Below are 12532 nucleotides of genomic sequence, written 5' to 3'. Positions count from 1 at the left end.
TGCTTTTTTTTTTTTTTTTTTAGAGAGAGAGAGAGAATTTTTTTTAATATTTATTTTTTAGTTTTCAGCGGACACAGCATCTTTGTTTGTTTGTATATGGTGCTGAGGATCGAACCCGGACCGCACCCATGCCAGGCGAGCGCGCTACCGCTTGAGCCACATCTCCAGCCCTAACTGTGCTTTTTAAAAATAAGAATAAGTGGGAGAATTGGCACTATTTTTTTGTAAACCATCACAAATGCATTTTACTGGGCCTTTGATAAGTTGCATTTTCATGTTTATGTTTTTTAGCGTTATCATAACTGTAGATGTTAAACAAAAGTGGTTTTGTGATTTAAAAATAGATTAACTGACAGCAAAGAGATTACAAATCTTTAACTTTAAAACCTTAATGTAAAATGAAATATTTTCTCCCTTTTTGGTTCATCTGACAGACTTTTTTATAGCCCTCTCATGTTATAATTTACAAATCTGAGAAAGGATGGATAAGATGCAATGTATGTAAAAGCTGATTAGGAAGGAAATAAACTTTTCATTCCATTAACAAAACAGATTATTTTGTACTGGCAAAAAGTCCAAAGAACAGAAGATGTTTTTCCCAAAAAATATTTTAATTTCTGGAATGGGAGGTAGGGGTGGAAACCCACCTATGTATGTCTTTCTCCACAAAGAAAGTTTAATTTGATATTGATGATTCTTAATAAAATCAGGAACTTAACTGGTATCATTAGTCTTCATTAAACACTAGTTTTTTAAATGCTTTGATTTCTGTGGTAATAACTATGTTAATACTATATCAAACATATACATATATGTAAAAAATACATATAATACAAAACCAATAACTATAACTGTTTCAGGCATTTAAGAAATATATTTTTAGTTGTTATTGGACATAATAACCTTACTTATTTGTTTGCTTGTTTGTTTGTTTACCACTGAGCCACAACCCCAGCCCTGTTCCAGGCATTTTAAATGTATTGTTCTTATTTAATTTTCCCAACATTGTGTGTAATTAATTATTTGGTCTAAGAGCACCCAAATAATTGTGATTTAATATTGGTTGAGCGCCAATATTGGTAGTATGTACTTTATGCTCTGGCCAACTCTTCCTAAATTGAGTATTATTAGCAAAATTACAAGGTAAAAACAGTCTGTTTTTTATGGTACAAATCAGTTCTATTTGTGACTAAGTTATGAAAAGCAAAATAAATTAAGCATGTTTGTGTCTTTATTTTTCAGTGGTTCTTTATCACCTCACTACGTAAGCTCTGTTTTCAAGCAGAACCAGGTGCGAACCCTCAAAGGTAAGGGTAAAGATCAGTCTTTTAAATTTAAAAAAAAAAAAAAAAAAAATTTAAAAAAAGTTAAAATTCAGGATTTTTTTTCTGATTATAAATTATATGTTAATTGTAGAAGTTTCAGTAATTAAAACACGTAAAAGAGAAGGTAAATGCCACCCTTTATTCTATTGTTAACATTTTGATATAATTCCTTCGGTCTTTTATATATGTTATGTGTGTGTATACACACATATACACACACATTTTTTTCCTCCTAACAGTGGACTTGATGTGTGTATAGTTTTAAGTCCTTTTTTCATTTACCTTTTTTTTTTTAGAATTAGTTGGACACAATACCTTTATTTTATTTTATGTAATGCTGAGGATTGAACACCCAGGGCCTTGCACCTGCTAGACAAGTGTTCTGCTGAGCCACAATCCCAGCCCTCATTTACTTTTATATGTATTTTTCTTTGAAAATTGGATTTAGTTTCTAGTAATATCTTCAATAAAGTTATCTTTATCTGTTTTTTGTGCATTTAATTACCTAAGAATGGCTTTACATTTATAAAATGGTTGGGGGAAAAATCAAAATAACAATATTGTTTCAAAGCATGCAAAATTTGCTGTAACAGCAGAGTTAAGTAGTTGCAAAAGAGACCTATTATTTCCTTGGTTTTTCCTCCTTGGTTATGCTTTATGCAAAGCATAAAGTATTTACTTTCTGACTCTTTACTGAAGAAGTTTGCCATTCCCTGGATTAGAATATAGTTCAGAATATTTCTCTAATAGGTTATTTAAATGTGAAGAGTTTTAGTTGAGCAAGCTAAGTTGACTTTTTAAATTTTTTTATTAATTATTAAAAACAAATTAAAAATTTGAATAAGGGATTTGCTTTCCTTCTCATAATTAATGTTATAGATTAGTAGTTTATTAAAATAGGTTTTTCTAACATTGTTGCTTTGATGCCTAGAGACATTTCCATGACCTTTGAAAATAAAATTCTCAGACTAACGCCTTTCTGTGTAACAGACATTTTTGGCTCTTTCAAATGATATACTAAGCTGAACCTCAGTAACGTTGTACTGATGTCTGCAAAAATATGGGAGGGAAAGAGTGAAAAAGCTTTAGAGAACTCTGCAAGAAGTCAAGTGGATAGGGAATTGGTTTTGGATAATGTTCTTCCTTTGCATAAGGCAGGCTTCGGTTTTCTTTTACTTTGTGGGTAAATGTGGTTTCTCTTTACATTTAGATACTGCTGAAACTGCTTTATCTTTTTATTGCCTCAATAAATGCTGACCTTTTGCTCTTAAGCTCAGTTTACAGATACATGTTGAAAACATGTTCTTTAAGGATTCTGTGACTTACTGTTATGCTTTGCATGCATTATCTCATTCATTCCCTGCAACCATCCTTTAAGGTATTCTTACCCCTTATTTACAAATTAGGAAACTAAATTTTGGAGAGGTTGACTAACTTTTTCAAGGTCACACAAACTAGTAAATGACAGAGGGATTCAGGTCCAGGAATTCTCACTTTAAAGCTTGCACCTCCTACCAGATATGACCCATTGGAGGAGCTGCTGAAGAGCTTTAAATAATAGAAATGACATTACCCATTTTGTGGTTTTATAAAGATCACTTTAGTATTACTGTTGGCTGCAGTATTACCTTATACATTCATCTCTCACTTCATAGAATCATCTTTTCTGATCATTACATTGTAACTAACATTAAACATTTAAGATTAATGGAGGTTAGGTTTAGGAACTCTAGAACCACTATCAGCCAAAACTGATATAGCACTTTGTTTGAAGTATAGTTGTCTCTTGTTCAACTTGCTAACTTTATGTGCCAATATCTATATTACAGTGTTGTTATAATAGGTAGCAGGAAATACAGGACTTTCATACTGATATAGCAAAACAAAACTTTTTGGTCAAGATTTGGGCTTGGTGTGGGTTTGGGTAAATTCATCTGTTTTAAAATATTACTGAGCTGTGCTATGACACTGTTTTAGGTACAGGGTACCTCAGTAAACAAAACAGATAAAAATGGAACTCATATTCTGGTTAGTAAATTTTAGAAACACCTAGTATACTACGAATAAATATAAAATTGAGGCAGTTGGAAATGATGTTAGGGCTCAGCACAAATTGAAATTCAAATTTAATGTTGAAAATTAGCATAATTTCTGAAAATTAGCATAATTTCTGTCTTAACCTGAGTCCAGACCACACCAATGGACCAAACAGCTTAACGCTTTGGTAGTTTATTTAAATTGCTGTCTTACTGAAAGAGACAGCCTCTTCATTTGGATGCCTTATAAATGTACATGTTAGTTTGTTTTGGTTTTGGTTTTGGTACTGGGGATTAAACTCAGGGGCACTCGACCTCTGAGCCACATCCCCAGCCTTGTTACTTTGTATTTTACTTAGAGGCAGGGTCTCACTGGGTTACTTAGTGCCTCACTTTTGCTGAGGCTGGCTTTGAACTCTTAAGATCCTCCTGCCTCAGCCTCCCAAGAGGCTGGGATTACAGGCATGCACCACTGCACCCAGCTATATCTTAGTTTTGATAGAAGCAGTTAATACTTTTCATATATATATATATACTTTTTAAAGAGACAGAGAGAGAGAGAAAGAGAATTTTTTAATATTTATTTATTTTTTAGTTTTCGGCAGACACAACATCTTTGTTTGTATGTGGTGCTGAGGATCGAACCTGGGCCACACGCATGCCAGGCGAACGCGCTACTGCTTGAGCCACATCCCCAGCCCCCTTTTCATATATTTTATTAGTGAACTTATAACCCTTCAAATTCTTTCTACATTTTTTTTTTTTTTTTTACTTTATTTAGATGTGGATACTGACATTTAATTTGAGGTCAATCTACCACTGAGTTATATTCCCAGGCCTTTTTACTTTATTTTGAGACAGGGTCTCATTAAGTTGTTGAGACTGGCCTTGAACTTGTGATTCTCCTGCCTGTGCCTTCTGAGTCACTGGGATTACAGGGATGTGTCTTCAAATTTGACTTCTATTCCTACAGTCTTAATATCATCCTTTAAGCATGAGGACCGAGAATCAGACAATAGAATCATGTTTGTCTTATAACCTTTACTTTCATAGGGCTAAAACTTGTGTCCTAATTTTTTTTCTCAATCATTGTTAATAATTTCTCAGGATTAAAGCTAAGGAAATATAAATCAAGAGGTGGAAATTAACAATTTTGATAGATCTTCATTTGAACAGTTATGAAATTAATAGCATGTTTTGAACTACCAAATTTTGGTTCCTGGTGAACTGGATATGTTAGATAATATAACTAATAGTGTTGTTTGCCTTTTTGGGGGAGTGGGGGGCTGGGAAGACTGGGGATTGAACCTGGGGTGCTTTACCACTGAACAACATCCCCAGCTCTTTTTATTTTGTGACAGGGTCTCACTAAATTGCTTAGGGCTTCACCAAATTGCTGAGGCTAGCCTTGAACTTGCAATCCTCTCTCAGCCTCCCAGTTTGTTGGGCTCACAGGTGTCACTGTACCTGGCAGTGTTGTTGTTTTAAAAAACAGCCTCCTTTAAAATAGTCAAAATGCTTTATCAGTGAAAAGTAACATTATATGAAGTATTTTAAGCTCCGTCAGTACATTGTCTGTACCCTATGAAAAAAATTGCTGTTTACATTTGTTTATCATAAGTAACTATTTGCTCATTTAGATTGACAATCACTTTCTCTGTGCTGAGTAAGCATCCCAACCAGTATCTGGTGTGTAGTAGAAGCTGTTTTTTTAAGTAGGAGAACATACACCAAAATCTTAATCTTTAAGTATGTGCAAATATTTAACAATAGCCTCTCTTTTGAAGAACATTAATGTTACCATTCTTCCCTTTTCAGAATCTGATATTGATGCTGCCGCTGCAATGATGCTTTTAAATACTTCCATAGAGCAGGGGATTTTAGAATGTAAGTCATGATGGTTTTGTTTTTAAGAAACATTTTCAAATTTAATTTAGAAATACACAAATTATTTCTCTTCAACTAAATTTTCTTTTAATCTGAAAAACTTATTCTGTTTTATTATATTTTCATTAATTTATGAGATTAATTGAAAGATTGAAGTTAATGCTGTGAAAGATTTTTGCATTAAACAAGAAATGGAGAAAAATATTATATTTAGAAAATAAGTTTGATGAGCTAAAAGTAAAAATGAAAGGTGTATGTAATAAAATACAGGAAAGCATATTGAGTTCTGACAGCAAAAGATACCTGTAAGAAAAATAACATGAACGGTTAGGGTTGTAGCTCAGTGGTAGAGTGCTTGCCTAGCATGTGTGAGACCCTGAATTCGATACCCAGTGCCACTGAAAGAAAGAAAACAATAAACAAATAAAATAATGGGACAATTTTTTCACTATGTGATAGACAAAGGATTAATATCCAGTCTCTATATAAAAGATCCTATAAATAAGAAATAATAAAACAGTTTAACAGAAAAGTCATCAAAATATATGAATAGATAGGTCTCAGATGAGGAAATATAGACAATACCCATGTAAAAAGGATGTGTAACTCCTCTAGAAATTAGGAAATGCAAAATAAAATAATATGAAGATTCTATTTTTGTCTAGGAGATTGTAAGAAATTAAAATGATTGATAGGTTTTGTCAAATACTGTTGGATGTTAAATGGTACTACCATTTCAGAAGGCAGTTGAGGAATACCAATTGTAACTTTGTGTTTATATATATCTTTGTTTTTAATTTTATTTTATTATTTTTATGTGGTGTTGAGGATCAAACCCAATGCCTCATGCACGCTAGGCGAGCACTCTACCACTGAGTCATGGCCCCAGCCCCATGTATATATCCTTTTACTTAGCACTTCTATCTCTCGGTCTCAATCCTAGTAAATGATTTGCATATGCATGAGGAAAGCTATTCAGAACTTTCATTGCAGCATTATTTGTACTGTACTGGTGAAAAGCTAGGAACAACTTACATATCGACAAGGAAATGGTTAGCTAAACAGTGGTGTATTCATATTGGGGCATTCTGTGCAAGTAGTTAAAAATGATTGTATATTCCATGGAAAGGTGAAGACATACTATTAAATGGTTTTAAAATGTTTCAGATTAATGCTTATAGAATGGTATGATCTGGTTAAAAAAGAAAAAAACTACTAAACATTACTAGTCTAAGGCACTTACTGCTCAGTTTTTAGTGGTGTGTTTTTGCAATCAAATGCTTTTGACCTAGTGATAGAAGTTCTCTTTTCCACAGGTGAAAAGCCTCTTCCTCTTAAAACATCATTGCAGAAAAAGAGGAATTATGGTAATGCATTTAATCATCCCAGTGCTATAAGATTACAAGAGAGTGATTCTTCCACCACCAGCATTGATCCAAAAGAAGATCATAATTACAGTGCAAGTAGCATGGCAGCACAGCGCTGTGCGTCCAGATCTAGTGTGTCTTCCTTGTCTTCTGTGGATGAGGTCTATGAATTTATCCCAAAGAGTAGCCATGTGGGAAGTGATGGCAGTGAAGGATTTCACAGTGAAGAAGACACAGATGTTGATTATGAAGATGATCCTCTTGGAGACAGTGGCTACGCATCACAGGCTTGTGCAGATACCTCTCAGAAAGGGCAGCCAGGCAAAAAGATGCGAAAACAGTCATGTCAAGAAATTGATGAGGAGCTCAAAGAGGCAGCTGGATCTCTGCTCCACCTTGCTGGAATTCGTACATGTCTGGGTTCCCTGATAAGTACTGCAAAGACACAAAGTCAAAAGCAACGGAAAAAATAGAAATGCTTTTTGGTGTGAAATTATTTTAAAGTGTGGCAATACTCTTCTACTTAATTCTTTACAAGGGATATCAAAGCCATAATCGACTTTAGTTTTAAGGTGAGGAGGGGTGCCAATTACTTGTTTCTTTCAAAACATTTTTGATTTCTGTTTATTTTTTAAAATTTAACCATTGCTGTAAGGATCATGCCCAATCGTAAACATGTGATAAAAAAGCCTGAGAGCATAATTTTTGTGATAAGTGTCTCTTAAGATTTGGAAATTGTTACATATGAAAATCCATAGTTACTGATCCCATTAAAATTTTTGCTGATATCTTTGTCATATACTCCTCCCTGCCACATGACCTAGTAGGGTAAGATTTGAATTATTTTAATTGTGTCTTATTTTTTGTTTTAAATTATTTGTTGAACATGAGCAAAGTCAAATATAAATCAGAAAAGATCCTAGATGTCTAGAAAATTCCTGTCAATAATATAGGTAAAAAATCCAACAGTGTTGTAAGATTTAGAAAAGAAAATTTGGGGATGTGATTTCATCTAAGAAGACTACAGTTCCTATTACAGTAGTATCTGAAGTGTTTTTACATCATGGATGACGCATAGCATTCATTGGGGCCTTTTATTTTTTCCCAAAGTGCTCTGCAACCACTGTTTAAGCCACCAGCTGTCTATGTGAAGTGGAAATTGTCCACTCAGAGGATATAGCCATAGAGTGTTATGGAGTAACGCCAATTTTGACATACTTTTGCAATAAGAATCTTTCATTTGCTTTCCTAAATACACTGCATTCTAAGAGTCTTATAACCAGATGGAGTGGAATACTTATTACTTATGTTATCATAAATGAAAGTAGGTCATTTAGGAAAAAAAAAGAACAAAACTTTCCAAGCTTTGTATGAATTAAAATTGAATGTATACGAAATAAATTTTAAAAGGCTTAACTGTAGAGCTAAAATACTTTCTCGGATTTCAACACTCATATAAAATTAGATCTTACACAAAACTTTTTGAGGAGGCAGTGTAATACTTATATGTGCCATTAATCCATGCTAAAAGGTTTTTATATTACTATTCCAGCATTGTCTTAAAATGTTTTAAGTATTTAAACAAATCTGCTTATGAGACAGTTTTTTATAATATTATTTATATAGTTTGACTACATTATGGAGAAAGAACAGGGATACTAAAACTATAATTTATTACATTTCTTTTTACAATGGTGGGAACGACTTTGGAAAAGTCATTCTTATGATACATTCTATGTCATAGACAATGACTTAATTTTCATTTTTCCCCATAATTTTTATAAGTAGATACACACACACACATGCAGAGTCAAACTCAAGATGTTAATTTCCTGCTCTCAGCTGTGTTTATGACTATAAAACATTTTCTTGGATTTTTTTAAAGACATAAATGTTTTTATTTTAGCTTCTAAATTTTATTTCGACAAAACTGTCAAAAGAAGAATAATAACAAATGTATCTTTCAATTGATAAGACTTTTATACAGGGATAATAGCATTAATGTTTTCTGTCCTGTTTCCCTGTCAGTTGTCATTGATTATAGATAACTACCTTAATACAATTGGTGCTGTTGAAATACAGTAATTTTTTCATTTGTTGATAATGTAGGATGAGTTATTTGGACTTTTTCCTTCATAAATGTCACATCTCCAGCAAATAGCTAAGCCAGGTTAACCTCTTTTACTATAGACAGTGAATAAAAAACCAAAAACAAACCAAAAAAACCTTTTACCACGGTGTAAATAGTAAAGAGATTACAAAAATGGATGTATTCTCAGCTGTAATAGGGATCTTCAAAATGTCTTCATATATGTAACTCCTTAATTTCTTTGATTTTTTTCTCTCCCTCTGTACTTATCCAACAAATTTAAATGTTTAAGCTACCTTCATCATTAGCAAGGACAATAAACACTGTACTAACATCTACCAGGGAGAAGTTAGACATTTTATTTACACCCAAGTCTTGTATAGGATTCGTGTGTCATATTCCATTTGCTAATACAACACAGCAGTTATTTTCAAGGGGAGCAGCTTTTTAATTATGGTCCCGCTGTTCTCACTCCTGAGGTGTGTGGAGATAGAAACATGTCTCATAGCCATACAATTAAGGAAAGTCATTCCAAGTCCTGTGGACTAGAAATTGTATTCCCAATAATAAATTAATTTTGCTGTAGTAAGAACAATTTGGAAACCCCAGAGAAGTTACATATTTTTCAATAACTGTGACTTAAATTAACATACAATTTGCCTTACATCAAAAAAATAGAAAGTTGGTTGCAACCTATTCCAGTTTATACTAGATCCCTAGTGAGAGTTTTGTCTCAGCACGATTAATCTTCATCTGTGAAGATGAAGAATCTGTGTTTCCCGAATATGTATTTTTGACATTTGTTTGTGCAATATATTACTAAATTAGTTAATATTTTACTTTACAAATTCAGAAGAAAACAGATTACCTGCATTTGTGGAAAAGCTAACTATTGGTGGATACCTCCCTTTTTCCACCTTTGAGCTTTTCCTGTCCTCATAGTCAGCATGACTTCTCTTAAATTAGATTCCTTTGTATATTGTAAAGTTTAGTATATATATATATATATATTTTTTTTTCTTTTGCTACTTTCTGAGGCATTATGTAAAGGGTTCATATTAGATGGTCAGTCAAATATACGTTAGCAAAAAATTCAAAGCTAGAGAAAGTGTTAAGGAGGGAATGTGTGTGTTTTGGTAGGCCAGGAAGCCTTCCCCAGCAATTTAAGCAACAGATGTGAATACTTCACAAAGTGTAAAGACTTTTGTCTTAAATACTACAGTAATTTAAAACCCTTTTGTGAAGACTCATTTAAGAGACTTTGAGGCTTTCTGGTTTATATATACTTTATAGTTTTATTAGTTTGAAATGTGTAAGCTTTGATTTAAACAAAGTTTACTTCAGTATGTTATGATGTAGTCAAAATATTTATTGAAAGGGAAAATAGAATATTTTAATGTTATACCTGCCATTTTTTCTTAAAGTACATTCTTTGCATCTAACTGCCAGTGCCATTGTCAAAACTTGTTTCTAAAATTGTTGTACATTTTTTTATTAAACTAAGTGCTTGATTTTAAAGTATTATGTTGCCATCAGATAGTATATAAAAATGTATAATTGCCAATTCATTGTAACTACTATTTATTTTTAAATGAAAGTATAAAGATGCTTTCTGTTTCAAGAAATTTGTTATTAAACTGTTTTCTCTTTTTTGATGTAGCATAAAAATTGTCTTCAGTTGGAATTGTAACTGCCAGTAGATGACCAGTCACAAGTGAACCACTTCTTAGTTGCCAGTCTTTGCTCATATTAAAAACAACTTACAAATGTTTAGTTTTTGTATCTAATCTCTGATAATTAAAATGTTTATAAAGTTTATTTTTACCAAAGAGATACAATTCATTATGATAAAGTATTGCAGAGTAAACTTTGTTTTATAACATTTTTTGTGCTTTCTCTGTTCTTTGCGGGGTGAGAGGAGGGACAGTGTAGATGTAAGGTGGCACATACTTCTACACACACACTAAGTGCAGTGGTGTTACTTCAAAAATATCAATAATACCATCTGTTTGAAAATTGGAACATGTATTATAAAATGGATTAATTTACAAGCAACGTTTTGATTTTAAGTTTTCAACCCCCATTAACTTCTGTACTGATAATTTAGTCTTTTACATGGAATTATTTATATGAAATGAGACAACTATATTGATTTTAAACTACTACCACTCTGTGTCCTTTGCCTTTTAAGGCATCCTCTTGAAATAGAAAATGATTAAAATAATAACCATTCGGGGGTCATGATGTATTCTGAAATACTTTTATTCTCATTATTGCATTCATTTTCTAGCTCATACTAGTCTTGAAATAGAGAAATATATTTTAGGAAAATAAGTTATTAGAGTGAATTTGAAATACACGAATCTTTTTCTCAAGAATTTCAGGACATACCACTTGATGTGACTTTAAAATATAGAAATAAGACTGTCAAAATGTACAATAACTTAGATTTCAAATCACTGAAAACTCTTCAGGAATAAAAATTAATTTTAATCTCAGAAATAACAGTATTTATCTGGACACTGTGTGTATGCCTTGTAGTCCCAGCTACTTGAGAAACTGAGGCAGGAAGATTGTTTGAGCCTAGGAATTTGAGGTCAGCCTGGGCAAAATGGTGAAAGTCTGTCCAAAAATAAGTATATTACATGAAATTTGAAATAGAGAAAGTTTATACGCTTTCCACTGAAAAACAGCTCTGTGTTACACAGAATATTTATGGAAAGTTTGAATTATAAAAGTGTCTTTACAAATCTGTTGAAAAAGTAGCCTTTTCTAGGGAACATCAAGGCAAGCTCAAAGGGCTTATTTCCTAATGTGGAAATAATAATAAATAATAATCCCTTCTTAGTGATTCTCACACAAAATTTTGTGTAAGTGGATTTACTTCCATTGTACATTTTCCTCAACCTTCAGATTTGGACTCCAATAAATATTTACAAGTCAGTCTTGGAAAATAAAAGAGGAAACCAAGAATTGGGTAGAAAAGAGATCATAGGAAGTCGAATTAGAGGAGATTTATGAAGCTGAAGCAAAATTGCTGTCTACTGGTTGAGGATTCTAAAGACACTGCAGTGTAGCTAAATTCATATGATAATTTGTAGAAAGGAGTTGAGAAAAAATTTCACACCTTGAGAGCCTCTTTTCACTTGAGTTTTTGTGTGCCTAATCCCAAGCATTGTGCTTTAAGTCTGTGACATACAATATGTGCTAAGAAACAAAAATAGACAATCTCTGAAACATGTAAATATGTAATTGTGAATTGTGATTGCTACACAAGAATAGGGCCTAGAACATATAATATATAATCTGGGATTTTAGTGGTGGCTTCCCCTAGAATGTGACTTAAACTGGGATCTGAAAGATACATGTTAATCTGGGAATAAAAACGTGGTGAATTGTTCTGGGCAAGGGTAGCTTCAGAAAGATCTTTGTGATACCAGAAAACATGAAACTTTCAGTGAATTAAAGGTTAGTGTGAGTACAAAGAGTTCAGACTGGGATCACAGCATCTGGGAAAGACTTTGAAATTGTATGCAATTTAAGAGATCACCTTAAGACTTTCACTTGCAGCCGTAATGGAGTGGCAGGACAAAATTTAAGTGTGTCTTTAACAACAAAAACGGACAAAATATTTGAAACAATATTTTTTAACAAGATCCATAAGAATGTTTTACCTATAGCCAGACTAATGAATAGAAAAAGGACACAAATGAAACAGTACCTATAGACAGATTATACAGATATTAAAAGGATGTACATGAATAACATGAAGAATTTTATGTGAATAAAGTCGACAACTTAGAGAAAATGAAGTATCTTAAAAGACAT

General features: G+C 32.6%; 1 protein-coding gene across 3 annotated transcripts in view; it reads left to right on the top strand.

Moving 5' to 3' along the window:
• Positions 1–8832, top strand: part of Foxn2 (forkhead box N2) — a 50557-nt gene extending 41725 nt beyond the window's left edge. For all 3 annotated transcript variants that reach the window (XM_048804415.1, XM_015479684.2, XM_048804416.1), the window contains exons 4-6: positions 1243–1307; positions 5180–5248; positions 6565–8832. In XM_048804415.1, coding sequence (XP_048660372.1) covers positions 1243–1307; positions 5180–5248; positions 6565–7088 — 658 coding nt within the window. In that variant the 3' untranslated portion in view covers positions 7089–8832. The remainder of the gene's footprint in view (positions 1–1242; positions 1308–5179; positions 5249–6564) is intronic.
• Positions 8833–12532: the final 3700 nt, after the last annotated feature.

The sequence above is a fragment of the Marmota marmota genome, unplaced genomic scaffold (assembly GCF_001458135.2).
Source record: "Marmota marmota marmota unplaced genomic scaffold, marMar, whole genome shotgun sequence".
In the NCBI taxonomy this organism is placed as follows: Eukaryota; Metazoa; Chordata; class Mammalia; order Rodentia; family Sciuridae; genus Marmota; species Marmota marmota.
Note: the sequence above shows the minus strand (reverse complement) of the source record. Positions and strands in the feature narration are given on the sequence as shown.